Below are 18711 nucleotides of genomic sequence, written 5' to 3'. Positions count from 1 at the left end.
TATGATGGATACTAAAGAGATATTATAATAAATCATTACTCATTTTTATAGAAAATTATGTTTTTTATTACCCCACATCCATGCAGCCATGCCTACAACCTTTTGCCTCTTCCTCATGCCCTTCCCATCACTGTTTCTGCCTCATGCCTTGCCTCCTGGCCAGTGGCCTAGCGCTACCCTGTTGTCCTAAAGAGGAGTTTCTGCTGCTGCTGCCACTATCACCACCGCCACACTGCTATATGTTGATGAGTCCTGTACACGGTGCCACTGACAAGGAGAAACTGACCTTTGTACCTGTGCACCAGATCTGTCCGTGGAGGTTCTGGCTTCCCCAGCTGCTGCCTGGAAATGCTTAGGTGCTAATATCCTGAGAGTAGGATTGTCAGGTAAAATACAGAACTCTCAGTTAAATTTGAATTGCAGACAAACAAGAAATTACTTTTTATTATAAGCATGGACTTTTTAAAATTTTTCTAAATCTGGCAACCCTACTTAAGGAGTGAACTTTGAACAAGGAGATGCAGCACAAAATGAAGCTAGCAGATAAATCTCCCTTCCTTTCCCTCAGATAGTGTGTTCTAAAGTGCAATAATTCAGAAGACCTTCATGAAAATATCCTCAAAGACTGAGCAATTAACTGCACTTGTTGCAAACTATAACCAGCTCAGTAACACCTGCGTTTGTGTTCCCTTCTCCTACTGCCTCACTTCCATTTTTTTCCTCACTTCTGTTTCTCAGAGATAGTACTCCCCATAGAGTGGCAGCAGGTGAATGTTGGTGTTTATTTATGGCAGGCTTGGGGAACCTAGACTAGTACAATACTTTAGGTAGTGGATTCTTCTAATGGGAAGTGAAACAAGAGACAAATGATGACTTTGAGAAAGTCAGGCACAGGACCCTGCAGACTCAAAATCCAGATTTGTTGAGATCCCTGAGAGTAGAAAAACCCCTCATGGGCAGATTCACATTGATCAAATGTACAGTGATACACTGTTAAATCAGAATAGTAACTTAGTACTACTGTGTGAAATATTAGTGTCCTGTAGTCAAGAATACCATTTGTGCCTTAATTAAACATACTCTATTCTTGAATCTGCTGTTTGTAAGAATTGAAGTTATAATTCAAAAGATATTGGGATCTGTTATGGGCTGAATTGAATTTCCTCGAAATTGATACACTGAAATCCTAACTCCCACACTACCTCAGAATGTATTTGGTGACAGGATCTTTAAAGAGGTAAAGTGAGGTCATACAGTTGGGCCCTAATCCAATATGACTGGTGTCCTCATAAAAAGAGGAGATTAGGAATCAGGCATGCACAGAGGGAAGAACACATGAAGTAAAAGGGAGAAGATGGCACGCCAAGGAGAGATGCCTCAAGATGAAACCAATCCTGCCAGCACCTTAGTCTTCAACTTCTAGCCTCCAGAACTGTAACAAAATAAATTTCTGTTGTTAAAGGCACCCAGTCTGTGGTATTTGTTACAGCAGTCCTCAAAAACTAACACAAGGTTCACAGAATCAGAACAAGTCAATTTAGATATAGAACTCAAATAATTAATGTCATTGGAACAAACTTGTCTGATTAATCTTGCTCCACAATAAAGACAGTTCCATCCTGGGATTATTGCACTATAACCACCCACCATTTAAACACAATAATAGTTATTCTAAAATCTCAGGAACTTTTTTTTCATATAATTATTCCCATGTCATGGAACTGAAGCTTTGATTGGGTAAAAGTAGCGCTTTATAAATTCTTCTTTTCATTTATTACAATTTGTTTACTTTTCCACTAAACATGAGTAGTTTCTGCAGCTTCCTACTTAAAAATCACTTGCAGTTTGGGTTATTGTTAGTATAATTTTCATTAGAATGGTTGACTTCAGGGGTGACTATTCTTTTACTTTCGTTTTCTGTTCCACGTACTCATTCTTCCCAAATGTGCATTAATGATTCTGTTGGAAAGATGTAATTACTTTTGTTTTGTTTTTAGGCTTTGTTTCTATGCTGTCAACCTGAAAAAGTTTTTTAAAACAGTGAAGTATAGGCTGGGAGTGGGGGCTCACGCCTGTGATCCTAGCACTTTGGGAGGCCAAAGTGGGCAGATCGTTTGAACTCAGGAGTTCAAGACCAACCTGGACAACATGGTGAAACCCCATCTCTACAAAAAATAACAAAAATTAGCCAGACGTGGTGGCATGCACTTGTAGTTCCAGCTGCTCGGGAGGCTAAGGTGGGAGGTGAGAGGTGGGAAGTGGGAGGATCACCTGAGCCCAGGGAGGTCGGGGCTGCAGCGAGCAGAGATCATGCCACTGCATCCCAGCCTGGGTGACAGAGTGAGCCGTTTCAAAAAAAAAAAAAAAAATTAAGTGTAATAAACTCTAGTTTTGTATGCATTTCTTCTGTTATAGAATTTCCCTAAAGCTAACCTATTAAAAACTATGATTAGATTTCATATGTGCTATAAACATTCTTTATTTAAAATAAATTACTCTAATTAAGAAAGGAATAACATTTGCTTGAACATTTAGAACATCTGGCATTAGAGACTACCAAATTCATATGTAGTCTAAAATACTTATTAGACACATTCTTAATTCAAGAATATATAATTATTCATATGATTAGAAATAATTATAATTTTACTAAACACTGCTAATTAGGCAGAGTATAAACAAGAAAAAATCAGAAGGAAAATAGAACCACAATTTGTAATATATTTATTTTAAAACATATTTACCTTTCTTTGTTACTTCTAAAAGTAAAAGTTGTAAGTCAATATATTATTAAAACTTCCAGTTAATCTTTAAGTCTACAGGTGCTACTAAGAAATTGCAATTTGTAACTTAACAGAGATATTAAATTCTGCAGAATTGTTACCAGATTCAAGCATTTCTCTTCTCTAGGTATAATTCATTTCTCATGTTTCTCTGCTATTTATCTTTTTGCTGAAATAATTTACTCATTCAGTAGTCATTTCACCCTTTCACCCTTCTGTGTTTTTGTGTCATAACAGAAGAATCAATGAATAATGATTAAAATTAAGTCAACATACCTAATATAAACAGTTAAAGCTTTTATGAAGCTTAATCTTTGTGCACTTACCAAGAAGAAAAGTAAACCCAGTATTATTTGGGAACAAAGGACTTGGAAAATCCACAAATGGAATAATTAATGAAAGCCAATTTTATGGAGGTTGTTAAAACTACTCCAAAGCAATAATAATGACAACACACACACACACAAGTACACACAGACACACGAGCAGTGCTTCTCAAATTTTGATGTGTGTACTGATCACCTGAGGATCTTGTTAAAATGGAGATTCTGAGTCAGTAGGTCCACCATGGGGCAAGAGAGTCTTCATTCCTAACAGAGCCCCTAGTAATGCCAGTGCAGGTAACCCAAGGACCCCATTTTGAGTAGTAAGGATGTGGAGTATTTACCTTACTTTGGATAACTTACAAAATGCTTTAATTTGGCTTCAAATCAAAATAAAAAGTAATTTGTAATCCTTGAAATCTTTTAATGAACATTTTTTGAGTAACTAGTATGATATGCACCAGGAAGTCCCAAAGTATGTTCTCTAGACCAACAGCATCAACATTGTTTGGGAACTGGTTAAAAACGCATATCCTTGGGCCTCACCCAGACTTATTGAAGCAGAGACTCTGCAGGTAGGGCTCAAGATTCTGTTTTAACTATTTCTCCAGATGATTCTGATACACATTAGGTTTTGAAAACTACTGCTCTAGACAGTATGCTGAGGGTCTGGGGTGCATATCACAGTGACTGTCAAGAATCTCAGTACAGTAGGAAGGGATCCAGTTGCTGAACCAGTTGATACCATTTAGTATGTGATGAGTACAAAAACAGAATGACAGACAAGGTGGCACCCAACACAGAGGATGTAAAGGTTTCCTAGAAAATGTCACGTGAACTGAATTTCATAGGGATTAGCCATCTGAAGACAGCGGCATGTACAACATAATGCAAATGTTATGCAGGAGGAATCTTGCTAGCACCTTTGGAAAACCAGTAATTCACCCAAGATGGCTGGCTGTGGGGTGTTTGAAGACCTCTCTATCCTAGTCCTTCTCATCTGTCCATGAGTAAACAAATACCATTAGAGCTAGAAAAAAAAAAAAATTACAAAGCTGAGTCTATTAACTTGCCAAGCAAGAGAACTTACTCCGTGAAGAATTTCACTGAGGAGGGAAAGTCAGGGGTTTTTAAATATTAGAAGTGGGGAGCTCATGGGGCTTATGCTAATTAAGCATTGGAAACTGGCACTCTGGATATAGGGCAGAATGAATATATAGGTCTCTAAGCCGTTGGTTAAATAAAATAAATATCCCATTGTTCACTAGTCAGGAAAGTCTCTTCAGTTAGGTCCAGTGAGGAAGGTGCCTGTCTAAGGTCACTGAGGCTTAAAGACCCTTATCAGCTTCAGCCTGTGGTGTTAAAATACAAAAGTCAGTTGCTGTCTCCTAGGCAAGCTCTACCTTAAGTGGAAATTTTTCCTTTCCCCTCCCTCCTCTTCATCTTTCCTGATCCTGAGATCCTAGGATGACCACACAAAAGATATGCAAATAATCCAATTGTCAGCTCTCTGCCACCATCTTGGTCTGGGATGCCATTCTCACAGGACTCCATTGTGTTCATCCAAGTAGTTTCGGTCTCCTTTTGATGTGGTTTACTGGGACTGTGTAACAGCAATTAAGGTCTTATGAATAAAACACTTAACACAGTTTGTACTTTCCCTAGGTGGAAGCAACCTTAGACCTACTAAACTGCCCTCTAGATGTAAGGCCTAAGAGTGGTTCTAAAGAGATATCTATCAGTAGCTAGGTAGCAGAGTGGTGCAGCAGAAGTGTATTGGGGCCATAAAGATACCAATGAGTAGCTGTAGAGATGAAAGGAAAACAGAATGTGGAAGCCTAGGCAAGGGGGTTGGAAAAAGAGGAGAGTGGTCAACAATGTAAAATACTACAGATTAGTACAACAGGATGAGAAATGAAAAGTGTTAATAGACTTTGACCCCAAGTGTCAGTGATCTCAGTTTCAGAAGGCTGAGAATGAGAAAAGTGGACGAATGACTAGAAGTGTGGAAACAGGTGCTAGAAGTGCTCACTACTGTCTCAACAAAACTCGGCCTCTTTGGCTAGGATTTACAATCACGTGCTGCCAGTCCCAATCTAGTGTTCCCATTTTTCTTTTAGGGCCAGAAATATTCAGCATCTGAGATAGAATGAACCTTCAAAATCACTTATCAACCCCATTCTAGAAATGAGAAGTCCTAAGAAATGAAGTAATATTTATTTTCATTGAGTTTATGCGTGATTTTAAATTCATAAATTCTATGGATGATACAAAAATGTACATTTAAATCTTGAATAATTTTGAAAGTTTAAAACCAGATTAAAAGAGTTAAAGTTTTCTTAATTTTCACAGTTATGGTGTTTGAGTTATTAAATTATACTGATGATCATCATGAGAAGCTTTCTATTATAGTCTTGACCCTTCTTGTATTATTATTCAGGCTACAATGGATAGGCAACAACATGTCAACTGAAAAATCATGAGATCTATAAATTTAGAAAGGAGACTTTATTTCTTATAATGAGTTACAACCTGCAGGCTGGCCATTCTGCAGGCTGGGAAGCCCATGCTCCCACAGAGACAGTCAACAGGCACTTTGAAGGAGGTGGGGTTGGAGCAGAAGCTTTATGCCGAATGAGTTGGCTAAACAGACGTATTCAACAGATTTAAGAGGAGCTGTGAGTCTTCACTAAGAGGGGTGCTGAATAAACATGCATGTGACATGCATCCTGTGCTCTCTGTGGAGTGGAAACTTAACATTTAAATGCATTAAGTCCCTATACATCAAAAGGAGAAGCAGAGACATGAATGTACTAGTGCTTAGTCTCTGTAAACCTGCCAGAACCAGTCCATGGTGGGTGGTCTTTTATCAGGGGAAAGGTACTGAATCAGTCTCTTGTCCAATCAAACCTGCAGTTATGACTTGTGGAACAGGAGGATCTTGTTAGTCAACATCTGGCCATGGATGAGCTGCAATTACTTCAATATTGCTTATGTCGGGGGCAGTTCTTATTTAGCAGCTAGAGAAAAAGAAAAACATTGCAGCAGTTAAAACATAGGTTATTCTTTAAGTGTAGGTGTGGGTGACTTAACTCTTGCCTGGCATGGCCTTAGGTCTTGCTTATAATTTGTTATTGCCACAGAGTCCATTCTGTTAGCCTTCTGATCTCTATTTTAACATTAATGCTCGTCAGTTGTTGAGTCTAAGCCCTCAAAGGGACGGGGAACCGAGCTTGGTGGCATGTGCACCTGTAGTCCCAGCTATTCTGGAGGCTGAAGCGGGAGGATCATTTGAGCCAAGGGTTGGAGGTTGCAGAGCTACGATCCTGCCACTGCACTCCAGCCTGGGGCACACAGTAGACCATGTCTCAAAAAACGAGGAGTGAGTGGGGGCGTGAAAAGGGAGGAGGTTGGGGGTTATAGCGAGGCGTGTCCATCCTTCCGTCCTGTCAGGGCCAGGAATTCAGCTTTTAAGGTTTATCGGGGGTCCCCTTGGCCAAAAGGGGATCCGTTCAGTCGGTCGGGGGGCTTAGGATTTAATTTTTAGTTCTCAAGCAGTAATAAAGATAATGATAATCTTGACCATAAGGGGTGCTATGCCAGGCACCACTTAACAAACACTGTCATCTCATTCAATCCTCACAACAATCCTTTTACAGATGAGAAAAGTGGGATTCCAGGGATAACTCGCTCTAGATTCAATAATCTGACTCAAAAGTCTTTTTAACATTGTGTACAATACCTTTTATGTTTGTTTGTTTAACTGTCTAGTTGGGCCACTAAAGTACAGACAAAAGCTGGGGAATGTAAGCGAGACTGGTCATTTCCCTGGGGTGAGAGAAACGCTTTCAACACTATCCGTCCCTAGTATCACGCCTAAGGTATGCCATAGACATCCCTCACCCCTCCACCCACTCATGCCTATTCGAAGCAAGACTATCAAGACCGAAACACACTGGGCGCCTAAGGCACCACTCCCCGCTACCTACCAAGGTGCCTCCTGCAGGCTCCTTACCGCAGGCCTGCAAACTCGCCCTGCCTGGAGCGAAGTGCAATTAGGCTTTGAGGTGGTTTGGCTCTCCGGCTGTCCGTAGCCTCTGGCCCCGCCCCCTAGCAACGCGCTGGCTTGTGTTAACAACCGGCCCGGGATCAGACGCCTGCAACAGCTGAGGGGCTGCCGCGGCGTTAAGTGGACTGTATGGCGGTGGCCTAGGCCCCTGGCGTAATTTTGGGACCTTTCGCGACTCTACCGACTCTCAGGCTGCCTTCCCTTCTCAGTGGCGGGGCCTCTTTGGGCCCAGCGGCTGCAGGCGCGCTGTAGAACAGGAAGATCCCCCAACTCTCCACCCGGCCGCCACCGGCCATGTGGACAAAGGAAGCCGCGGCGACTGCCGAGGCCCGGGAATCCGGCATCAGGAACAAGTCTAGCAGTTCCAGTCAAATCCCGGTGGTTGGGGTGGTGACGGAGGACGATGAGGCGCAGGTATGAGCAGGTGTCTGGGCTTTCAGAGGTGGAGGGGGTGGGGATGAGGTCTCGAGACGGGGTCCAGACCTGGGGGTGGCAAGGGCGGAATTGGGGACAGGAGTGAAAATGGGGGAAGCCTCGGGATGGAGATTCCAAGCGCAGAGCTAATCCCGATCCCCCACCCCCTGCGAACTGCACCGGTTGTGAGGGGCTGGTTGTTGTCAACCATCCTGTCCGGGGACCAGCGCTGTGTGGTCCTCCTGGAGAGTCCCAGCAAACTAAGCGGGGCTTTGCCGCACTTCTTCGAAAAGTGGTCACAGAGCTACTGGGAGGAAAGGAATCATTCTTAGCAAAATCTGATTTGATGGCCTGATCAGTTTGCACTGAACTTTTTAATACGTAGATTCCTGTTATCGAGTGATGTTCTTGATGTAGGTGTAAATTTTCCCATGCTTAAATTTGCTGCGACTAAAGCCTGCACCCAGAGGGGAGGAAACGCTGTTAAAATTAGAAATTAAGCATTTTTAAAATTTGAAATTGGAAGCTGGTTGTTACAGGTTGGGTCGGAGAGAACTGGGAGAGAATAGAGTTGATTTGTTTTATTGTGCTTGTACTGTATTTGGTTTTGGGTTTGCTTTTGTTATGAATACAAAATTCACTCTTGCAAGTTGATCTGTTGAGAAATTCCACTTGAGGGCCTTGGATCTCCATTCGAGGCGGAGGTGTTTAGAAACCCCAAGTTGTTTGTATCCTACTAGGATTCCATTGCTCCCCCAAAGAGCCTTGATCGTGCCTTAAAAGCCGCGAATTCCTGGAGGAACCCTGTACTGCCTCACACTAATGGTGTGGGGCCACTGTGGGAATTCCTGTTGAGGCTCCTCAAATCTCAAGCTGCGTCAGGAACCCTGTCTCTTGCGTTCACATCCTGGAGCCTTGTAGAGTTCCTTGGGAATGGTCAGTTGACTGGGGACCTCTTCTACCATGGGAATAGAGTTGAGCTCTCTGAGGTCTGACATTTACGCAGTAACCTGCGGAGCAACAGCACTTTGCATGAGGAGAAATAGGTGTTAGGAGAATTTGCCTAATCCATTTTGTTGACCTGTTCTCATCTGGGCGGAGAGAATTTTGAGGAACAATAACTCTCCACTCCCTGGACTGCAAGAAAGATCAACAGTACAGCCATACTCCCAGGCACCGGGCAAAACTGAAAAGCATGTGAATTTGATAACTGATGGCTCTCAGTCTTCCTTTACTTGCTCCAAGAAAAATTGGGCAACGCTCTACAAGGCAAGCAAGAGTGGCTCTTTTTTTTTTTTTTTTTTTTTTAAGGAGAAATACTTTTTAAAAGCCGTTGCCAAAATAGTCCAAAACATATTACATAAAACAAGTATATTTGTATATATATGTGTGCATTTTCTCCCCTTTTAATTTTCTCTCTTTTCTTTCATTACTATGGCTCTTTCCAGGGCCTAGGATTCTCTTCCAAGAAGAAATCAATCAATTTGCATTAATTCATGTTTCTGACTTGTTAATAACTCATTCTAGGAGTAGTAACATTTTCCAAGTACTGAGGAGAATTAGAAGAGGAACTTTTTAAAGCTGGGAGGAATCTTAGTGATCCTCAGCCTTCTTGTTTTTTGCCTGTGGCTGTTTTTACAAATGAGAACCCTAAGTTCATGAGAAGTTAACTGAGTTACTCAGTTTCTTTGCTCATGGAATGGGAGTCTAGAGACCCTAGAATGAAAAAATAATAACCTTTTAGGCCTCTGCCTTAGGCCAGTTTAGGAAAGATCCTTGGAACTGTTTCCAGTTCTTTCAACTACTGGACATTTGCAAACTTCTCTTCTGCCTGTATGTGCTTCCGAGACAGTATATGCTAGTGGCTAAAGGTGAGAGTATCACATCTACCTCAGTTCATTGTCAGATCATCACTTACCAGCTATGTGACCAAAGGCAAGTATCTTAAACTTTCTATCAAATGGAGATAATGATAGTACTCGTGTCCATTGTAATGATTAAATGAAATAATATATATAGGCCGGGTACGGTGGCTCACGCCTGTAATCTCAGCACTTTGGGAGGCCGGGGAGGGCGGATCATGAAGTCGGGAGATCAAGACCATCCTGTCCAACATGGTGAAACCCCGTCTCTACTAAAAATACAAAAATTAGATGGGCAGGGTAACGCACGCCTGTAGTCCCAGCTACTGGGGAGGCTGAGGCAGGAGAATCACTTGAACATGGGAGGCAGAGGTTGAAGTGAGCCAAGATTGCGCCACTGCACTCCAGCCTGGCAAGAGAGTGAGACACCGTCTCAAAAAACAAAACAAAACAAAACAAAAAGAGATAACATATATAGCAAACTGATATAATAATATAGAGAACTTATACAGTGACCTATGTATTGAAAACAAGCAGTTATCAAAATCATCCTTTATCCAGGGAACTAGAGCTCCTAAAATTATTTGGGCCTTAAAGCTAAGGGATTCTCTAGAATTCTGATTGTACCCACTGGCTTCCAGGATGTGAGAGTGAGACTAGATGCCCCTGAAATCTTATTTGCTTTAATGCAGATTTTGGTCTGCTCACTTTATCCCTTCAGAGATGTTTCTCAGTTGCAGCTGGATTTCCTAATATAGAAATGCTGCTTTGGCTACCTGGGCTTTTGATAGCTGTTTTGTATCATTTTCTTTATTACAGACCTAAATTGAACCTTTCAGTTACCCTAACCTTAGTTTATGTAATTAAGGAAATAGGCTTGAATATTGCTGCCTAAGGCAGCAGGTAAAATGTACAGGTTATTTTGCTGATTTTTCCGTGTGTATGATTTACTTCTGCATTAAGTGGTATTTTTTCCTGCATCTTTCACAAAAATAACTTTCGTAGAAGGCAATAGCTCTTATAAATTCTATCTAAGCTACTACAAATGGTATTCCTAGAGTATTAGATTTTTCTAACTTTAGTAACTTTGAAATGTTTTTTGATGGAATTATGGAAAATGTAACTATAGGTTATGAGTAAAGTTATTAGTAAATAGGGAAACAATAGTTTAGGAATCTGGGATTTTGAATTGTTATTTTTGTTCCATGTTGTGAATTTCTCATAGACATATTCTATGTAAGCATTCTATCTTCAAATTTTCTCTCTATAAAAATTTTGATAATCCCTACTGTAGTGATTCCAGTGTCTTCTTTTTTAAAGTGATTTGTCATATTTTTCCAGTTTCAAAACAATAAAATAGTACCAGAATTTTGGTGGCCATTTTCTAATTGTGAGGAACTTAGGACATGTTGCTTGCCCTTTCTGTGTCTGCTTCCTCATCTGTAAAAGATATTTTTAGAAATGCCTACCTCATTGAATTATTGTGAGAATTAAAGTATTTGTAAGGCATTTAGCACAGTGCCCAGCACATGCATTCCAAGTGCCCACAAATGGCAACTTTCTGTTATTATTAATGACTCTTGTCATAACAGCTTTATTAAATTATTAAATAAATTCAGATGATATTTACAGGGTGATATGGTTTGGCTTTGTGTCCCCACCCAAATCTCATCTCAAATTGTAATCCCCAGGTGTTGAGGGAGGGACCTGGTGGGAGGTGATTGGATCATAGATGTGATTTCCCCCATGCTGTTCTTGTGATAGTGAGTTCTCACGAGATCTGATGGTTTTATAAGGGGCTCTTCCTCTTTGCTCTCTCTCTCTCTGTCTTTCCTGCCACCTGTAAAGGTCTTTGCTTTCCCTTTGCCTTCCACCATGATTGTTTTTCCTGAGGCCTCCCTAGCCAGGTGGAACTGTGAGTCAATTAAACCTCTTTCCTTTATAAATTACCCAGCCTCGGGTGTGTCTTTATAGCAGTGTGAAAACAGACTAATACACTGAGTATCAAAACCTACCAAATAGGAAGATAGTTCTCAGATTTTTTTCTAGTATTAATCCCAGTGTTTATGTGTGTCTGGCTTCCTACAGGAAGGTAGAGGTAATGTGGTTTAACGAGTGCTTCATCCCTTGGAGAGTGATGGGATTGGCAGTGAAATTCACCTTAATCATATGTTGAAATCACAAGATATCTAATTGGTTACCCTTTATTTTCTATTTAATGTTCCCCTCATTCTAAAGAATCCCAACCCCCTTTAGAGCAGTGCTTCTCAAACTTAATGTGCATATGGAGCACATGGGGATCTTATTAAAATGTGGATTCTGATTCTGTCAGTCTTAGATGAACCCCAGTACTCCGCTTTTCTAACAGGTTTCCAGGTGAGGCTCGTGCTGCTAGTTGGAGGACCTCATTTCCCACTTTGAATAACAATTAATACAGTAATTAGTTGACTGGCATAGGTATCATGCCTGAACTTCCTTGCTCAAATTTGCTTTCCCTCTGAGAACCTATGAGAACTTCCACAATCTTTTAGTCGATGGCATATCCTGTCACTGTCTGTAATACTTCCATGAACTGTGTGCTTAAAATTGTCTAGCCTTGTTTATAGGGTTTTTGCAAGAAATAACCTGTGTAGTTGGTTGCATGTGTCTATAGTGCCAGCTACTTGAGAGGCTGAAGCAGGAAGATCGCTTGAGCCTAGGAATTCGAAGCCAGCCTGGTCAAACATAGGGAGACCCCCATCTCTTGAGAGAGAGAGAGAGAGAGAGAGAGAGAGAGAGAGATTGAGAGAGACTCCTTGGTTGTCCATTGAGGAGTCAGGCAGAGAACTAAGGAACAAAGAACCAGAGTTTCTACATCAGACAGACCTGCTGGCCGATTTATTATTAATAGCTATGTGGCTTTAACAAGTTAGGTCCCAGGGCCTCAGTTTCATTAAGAGGGATAATAGTACTACCTTTACTTGGTAGATTTGAAGATTAATTGAGATCAAAACTGCCAGACATATAAAAGGACCACTGTAAGTGTTAGTCTCTCTCCCTGTAACTGAGTATCAAATGAGCAGGTTTCTCCCCTCTGAAATGTCCCTGGGTAAAGTGGGAAATAGGTTCATCCTATAATTTGAATGAAGTAAGTCTAATTTTCTTCAAAGCAATTTATTAAACTTTTGATCTTAAAAGGTTTTGTGAATGCTTTTACAATTTCTCCATAAACATCTTAAGATGACAGTATTTTGATATTTACATATGTATGTTCTGTTTTGTTTCTACTCTCTGCTTGCATGATCTCATTTACCCCAAATCTTCAATTATCATATTAAGCCTATGATTCAGAAACCTCTGCCCCAAATTTTTCGCATCTCCAACCCCCAACACAAACCTCTTCCTCCAGCTTTCCCTGTCTCAGGAAATGGTGAAATTATTTATATACTTCCTCAAGCCAGGGATTATCTTCAGCTTTTCCCTTCTTTCTCCCACTGCATCCAGTCACTCATTAGGTCTTGCTAAATCTACCTCTTTAGATGTTTTTAATTCCATTTGATGTTGTCTATAGCAGTTGCCGCTACCTATTCAAGGCCCAAAGTTACAGTCTACCTCCAACCCAGTCTTCTCCAGTTCAGTCTCACACAGCATACAAGATGATCTTTTTGTAATTAAATTCTTCTGGTTAAATATTGTGGAAATAAATGAAGACTACCACGATAAACAGAGACTGTTTATTCAGCGGTTGCTGTAGCGGGGGAGTCAGCCACTATCACTTTTTGGCAAAGACTCCAATGCAGCCTGGGAAGCTTTAAAGTGGGGAAAAAAAAAAAGGTGTGGGGGAGACTTCAGGTCTACTCTGATTGTAGGTTGCTGACATGGGAAACCTGGAGGTGGGCTAGCTAGAAGCAGGGTATCCTCTGTGATTGAATTGGAAGGCATATTTGGCTTTCTCTGGTTGGTCTTAAGTTGGAAACAGAGGGACAAAAACCAGGAAAACTGGCAGTCATTGGCCAAATCCTGACTTTTCTGAGCCAATTGCTGCAGAGGTTGTCGGCCAGAGTTATTTTGTCACATATAGTCTGACCAGTTTTGTTTATATGTTCAGTCCCAAACCGTTCAATGGCTTTTTAAGATCCTTGGGTTACATACAAAGCCTTCTGTAAAATCCCATGCCAGACCAATAGCTGCATGAGATGAGGACATTGTTATTCCCCACACCTCGCACAATTCCTGAAACAAACAAAAAAAAACCTACTAATAAATAGTTATAGGAGGAAAAGTCTAGGGAAGCTAGAGGGAGAGAGAGAAATCTTTAAAAATCTGCCAAGCAGGTAAAACCTAGAGTAACATCAAATGGATAATGCGAGATAAATCTAAGAGGAATCTATGCTTTAATCTTTACTACTCCCTGTTCTTTTAAAAATTATACCTGGTCATTTGGAGAAAAAAATCTGAAAATACACACAAATATTAGAAAGAAAATCCTACATTGGGCTGGCCCAAGTGCAGTGCTGTTTACAGCTAATTGATTACAACCAGTTACAGATTTCTTCCTTCTCCATTCCCACTGCTTCCCTTGATTAGTCCTAAAAAAAAAAAAAAAAAAATCCTGCATTGACATTTCATTCCAATATCCTAGTCTAACCCTCTAAGCAAATATTTCAGAAAACCAGAAAAGAAAAACCCACTCTGTGTGTGTGTGTGTGTGTGTGTGTGTGTGTGTGTGTATGTATAATTTGAGAGTGTAGGAGGAAAAGAAAAAAGACAGCTGAGGTGTATTGGTGGATATCACTGCCAAATCCCCAAATCTTAAAAGGCAGAAGTCTATTTACCAAAATTTTTGGTAACAGTAAATTTAACTATTTAACAGTAATATTTAACAATTTTTAATGGTAACATAAGACCAGGTATAGATTAGTATTTAGTAAATCCTTTTAAAATTATTTTAAAAGTAAAATGGCTGGGCATGTTGGCTCATGCCTGTAATTTCAAAACTTTGGGAGGCTGAGGCTGGCAGATGGCTTGAGCCCAGGCATTCCAGAACAGCCTGGGCAACATGGCGACACTCTATCTCTACAAAACAAAAAAAAACAAAAATTAGCGAAGTGTGAGGTGATATGCCTCTGCAGTCCCAGCTGCTCAGGAGGCTGAGGTGGAAAGATTACCTGAGCCCAGGGAGGTTGAGATATACAGTAAGCCATGATTGCACCACTGCACTCCAGCCTGGGCAACAGAGTAAGACTCCATGTCAAAAATAAATAAAAATCAATATAATTTTGAGTAAATGAGCTCATTCAGATACTCCACAGACTTAAAGTTAGCATGTTTCATTACAAATTGTTTTTGATGCCATGACATCTCAGTTAGGATTAATTTTTTAAAATTGTTTTTGAGAGAAATGTCTTGAGATCAGAATATATGAATTTGTAATTTTTAAGGGTAAAGAAATACTAAAACTAAGACAATGTAATAATGATTATGTAGAAGTATGGAAAAGTATGTATTGCATATTTAAAACTCAGAAGCTGCCATGGTATTAACTAAGTGAAATTATGTGAAATACTTATGCATGTAAGGAAAAACAAAATATATAAAATAAAATAGATGTCATTTACTACATGATAGGAATAAATAGGATTTTTTTCCCTTTTGTATATCTTTTGTATCACCATTACATCATCTTTTCAAACATTTATTTTAAAGTAGAAGTAAGTGTGAAAGCAGGACAGAGATACAAAGGAAACTGGGAGAGCTTAACTCCTGTAATGGGGGTAAGCACTGTGACATAACACTGAATTAAGAATAAAATGTCAGGTAGCAAAGCATTAACCCCCAAGATAAATATAGTCAAAACCACACTTAGAATTTGTAGATCTCTGTATCATCACACTTTACCTTTGATCGGATCATTTCTTTTTTGTTGTTGTTGGGGTTTTTTGTTTTGTTTTGTTTCGCTATTTGTATTTGTTTGTTTGTTTTTTGAGACGGAGTCTCACTCTGTCACCCAGGCTGGAATGCAGTGGCGCGATCTTGGCTCACTGCAACCTCCACCTCCCAGGTTCAAGCAATTCTTCTGCCTCAGCCTCCCGAATATCTGGAATTACAGGTGCCCGCCATCACACCCGGCTAATTTTTTTTGTATTTTTAGTAGAGACAGGGTTTCACCATGTTTGCTAGGCTGGTCTCGAACTCCTGACCTCAGTGAATCCACCCGCCTCCGCCTCCCAAGGTGCTGGGATTACAGGCGTGAACCACCGCGGCCAGCCTTGTTTCGCTATTGAGTTGTTTGTGTTCCTTGTATATTCTTGTTATTAATCCCTTGTCAGATGGGTAGATTGCAAATATTTTCTCCCATATTTTATGTTGTCTCTTCACTCTGTTTAACTGTTTTCTTTCCTGTGGGTACACTTTTTAGCTTGGTGTAATCCTGTTTGTCTATTTTTGCTTTTGTGGCCTGCACTTTTGAGGTCCTACCCAGAAAAACCTGTGCCCAGACCAGTGTCCTAAAATGTTTCCCCAATGTTTTATTCCAGTGACTTCATGGTTTAGGGTCTTATATTTAAGTCTTTAATCCATTTTGATTTTATTTTTTTGTTTGGTGGAATATAGGAGTCTACTTTCATGCTTCTGCATATGTCTATCCAGTTTTCCCAACACCGTTTATTGAAGAAACTGTTCTTTCCCCACTGAATGTTCTTGGTACCTTTGTCGAAAATGATTTGGCTATGAATGCAGGGACTTATTTCTGAGTTCTCTGTTCTGTTCCATTAGCCTATGTGTCTGTTTTTATGCCAGTACCATGCAGTGTTGGTTACTATAGTTTTGAAGTATATTTTGAAGTCAGGTAGTGTGGTGCCTCCAGCTCTTTTCTTTTTACTCAGGATTGCTTTGGGTGCTCGGGGTCTGCTACTTAAACTTTGGATGATAATACCCATTTCCTTCCCCGTTTACCAATGAATAACTTTATTATAATATAGCCTCTTCTTGGTTGCATTTTCCAAGTATTTATTAAGCAACTAACAATATTGTATGTCAGGCCCAGTGTTGGATTCTGGGAGTGCCTGAAAGCAAAAATTTTTGCTCTTAAGAGAACTTTGGGGCAGGGAGTGTTGGGGAACGAACATGTAGACCCTTTCAGAACAATGCAATGGTAATTTTAATGGGTTTAAACTTAGGGTGCAATGAGAGCACAGTATTTTCTAGCCTTTTCATCCTTTGGGAAGGTAATACCTGAGCTATGTCTTGAAGGACCTGTGGGAATTAACCAAGGAGAGGAATAGGAATGTAACAACATCAGTGTAAACAGAGGAGATGTGAGAGGCATTAATGGGGAGTCATTGAATAGTTTAGACGGGTCATGTTCAGATTTGAGTTTTATTGTTCTAATGGTGGAATAGAGGATGGTGTTGAAGGGTGCAAGAGTGGAGTCAGGGAGAACAGCAGGAACACCCTGAAATTAAGAGCTAAGAACTGAATAAATCAGTAAGATGGAATGGGCCCAAGAAATATTTAAGATGTAAAATCTGTAGAACTTGGAAGTTCCTGTTTTTTAAATGTGGATGACTAGAAGAATGCTGGTACTAACTGACATAAGGGGATACCTAGTTGAGAAAAGCAATCTCCTACCTGTAGTTTAGAAGCTGCTCTTACCATGTATCTGCATAGGCAAACTTAGTGTAATGTGTATACAAGTACAAGATAATTTTATTTCTCAACGTATGGAAGTACTATTATTCTAAATATTTTCTTGGACCCTTCAGGGCTGATGAAATTTTAAAACGTTAAGATTATACGAAATACTAGAATTCAGGAGGGGTTTTTTACTCCAAAATCTACTTATTCCTGTAAGTTTTCATCTACTTTTCATTCTCCCCTTACTATCTTAGTGTCATAAAACGTTTTTTAAGTTACCAAGGGAAAGTATCATATAAATTAGTGTGTTAGATATGACTTATTGATATAGAAGATGATATAGAATAGTAAGAGTTGTGTGTTTTTTAGGGTGTTTTCAAGCCTATGGACCTTAATTGTGTCATCAAACTCCTTGAAGAGACTGATAAAGTGAGTAAGCTTTGAGAGAAAATTACTCCGCTGCATTACTTACAAACTATTTCCCTGAAAGGTAACATATATCCCTTCAAATGTAAGTCTCATTTATCTCCTTTTGTTGAAAACATTTTAAATAGTACATATCTTATATTCAAGGACTGTTTAAATTTAGTATGAATATATTTAATGAAGTGGGGAGACTGGAGGAAGAGAGTAGATTTGCTTTTATGAGATGGACAAACCCATGGTGGCTGTAACAGAAGGAATTTTAAGAGTAGAGAAAGGATCATCTAGCCTCTGTTAAGTGCTTGTAACCTAGTAGGATTGGAGGAGAGGAATGGTAGAAAACAGGGTACTGTGGTGTACTAAGTATGAAATCAGGATAGATACACACAAGCATGTACACATAGATAATTTATTTTGAGAACAATCGTATATAGGATGTAATGGAAATTAAGTTATTTTAGACACAGGACTCAAAATTGGGAAAGTAGGCATTGAGAGAAAAGATAACAAATGTATATGCACACATGCTCGTATACCACCTGATATTATCAAGAATCGACTGAATGCCTTAAAGCCAGCACACGCTAGGAACTTATGTGGTGATTTCCAAAAAGGAATACATATTGTTAGTAAACAGAAAATGAGTTGACCCCACATGTCCATCAATGATAGACTGGATAAAGAAAATGTGGCACATATACACCATGGAATACTATGGAGCCATAAAAAAGGATGAGTTCCTGTCCTTTCCAGGGACATGGATGAAGCTGGAAACCACCATTCTCAGCAAACTAACACAGGAACTGGAAACCAAACACCCGCATGTTCTCACTCATAAGTGAAAGGTGAACAATGAGAACACATGGATACAGGGAGGGGAACATCACACACCAGAGCCTGTCAGGGGATGGGGGACTAGGGGAGGGATAGCGTTAGGAAAAATACCTAATGTAGATGACGGGTTGATGGGTGCAGCAAACCACATGGCACGTGTATACCTATGTAACAAATCTTCACATTCTTCATGTGTATCCCAGAACTTAAATTATAATAAAAAAAAATTTTTTAAAGAAGAAAATGGGCCGGGCGCGGTGGCTCAAGCCTGTATAATCCCAGCACTTTGGGAGGCCAAGACGGGCGGATCACGAGGTCAGGAGATCGAGACCATCCTGGCTAACACGGCGAAACCCCGTCTCTACTAAAAAATACAAAAAACTAGCCGG

General features: G+C 40.1%; 1 protein-coding gene across 1 annotated transcript in view; it reads left to right on the top strand.

Moving 5' to 3' along the window:
- Positions 1–7218: 7218 nt before the first annotated feature.
- Positions 7219–18711, top strand: part of CFAP69 (cilia and flagella associated protein 69) — a 75815-nt gene continuing 64322 nt past the window's right edge. The window contains 2 exon segments of the mRNA XM_017889685.1: positions 7219–7589; positions 17435–17494. Of these exon segments, the coding sequence (XP_017745174.1) occupies positions 7470–7589; positions 17435–17494 (180 nt within the window). The 5' untranslated portion in view covers positions 7219–7469.

The sequence above is a fragment of the Rhinopithecus bieti genome, unplaced genomic scaffold (genome assembly GCF_001698545.2).
Source record: "Rhinopithecus bieti isolate Rb0 unplaced genomic scaffold, ASM169854v2 scaffold_19669, whole genome shotgun sequence".
In the NCBI taxonomy this organism is placed as follows: Eukaryota; Metazoa; Chordata; class Mammalia; order Primates; family Cercopithecidae; genus Rhinopithecus; species Rhinopithecus bieti.
Note: the sequence above shows the minus strand (reverse complement) of the source record. Positions and strands in the feature narration are given on the sequence as shown.